At 57.0% G+C, this 563-nt stretch overlaps 1 protein-coding gene across 1 annotated transcript in view; it reads right to left on the bottom strand.

Moving 5' to 3' along the window:
* Nucleotides 1-203: 203 nt before the first annotated feature.
* LOC104082707 (ADP-ribosylation factor-like protein 8A) overlaps nt 204-563 on the bottom strand; it is a 4971-nt gene continuing 4611 nt past the window's right edge. Inside the window, exons 5-6 of the mRNA XM_009585926.1 lie at nt 406-476; nt 204-253 (exon numbers count right to left, since the gene is read on the bottom strand). Of these exons, the coding sequence (XP_009584221.1) occupies nt 204-253; nt 406-476 (121 nt within the window). The remainder of the gene's footprint in view (nt 254-405; nt 477-563) is intronic.

Genomic DNA, 563 nt, shown 5'->3' with positions numbered 1-563 from the left:
AGAGGAGAGGAGAGGAGAGGAGAGGGCAGAGTCAGACATTTTCTTTACAATAAAAACAAGGGCTCCACGTCAATGCGAGCGGAGTCTGGGGTCCCCTAAAAATACCCATCTAGAGAGAGAGCTGGAGGGACAGAGCAGGAGAGAGAAGGGGCAGGGGCTTGTACAATGGCATCTTCCCAATTCGAGCCATGGTCCACAGGATCTCAGCTTCTCCTAGACTTCGAGTGCTGGATAAGCCACTGTAGGGTGATGTCTGCAAAGGCAAGGGGACACTTAGAGCCTCTCCCTCCAGCCATCACCAGCTCCTGTACTTGGGCAAACAGCCTAGGCACGCTGCTCCCATGGGCACGGGCTGTCCACCCACCGCTGCACCCTTAGCCCCACACTGGAGCCGCCGGTACTCACCAATGTTGTCCTTTTCTTTGCAGGAGATGGAGTAGCAACAAATCTCTCGGTCCTGGATGGCGGAGAGGTTCCTGCAGGAGAGAAGTGAGCTCTGGTTGCAGATCCCCCGGGCTGTGCATTGGCGGCCACAGGGGGTGCCCCCACGCACCCCTTTTACG

The sequence above is a fragment of the Fulmarus glacialis genome, unplaced genomic scaffold (assembly GCF_000690835.1).
Source record: "Fulmarus glacialis isolate BGI_N327 unplaced genomic scaffold, ASM69083v1 scaffold10389, whole genome shotgun sequence".
Lineage (NCBI taxonomy): Eukaryota > Metazoa > Chordata > Aves > Procellariiformes > Procellariidae > Fulmarus > Fulmarus glacialis.
The sequence above is the reverse complement of the archived record's forward strand: the minus strand, read 5'-3'. Positions and strand labels throughout refer to the sequence as shown.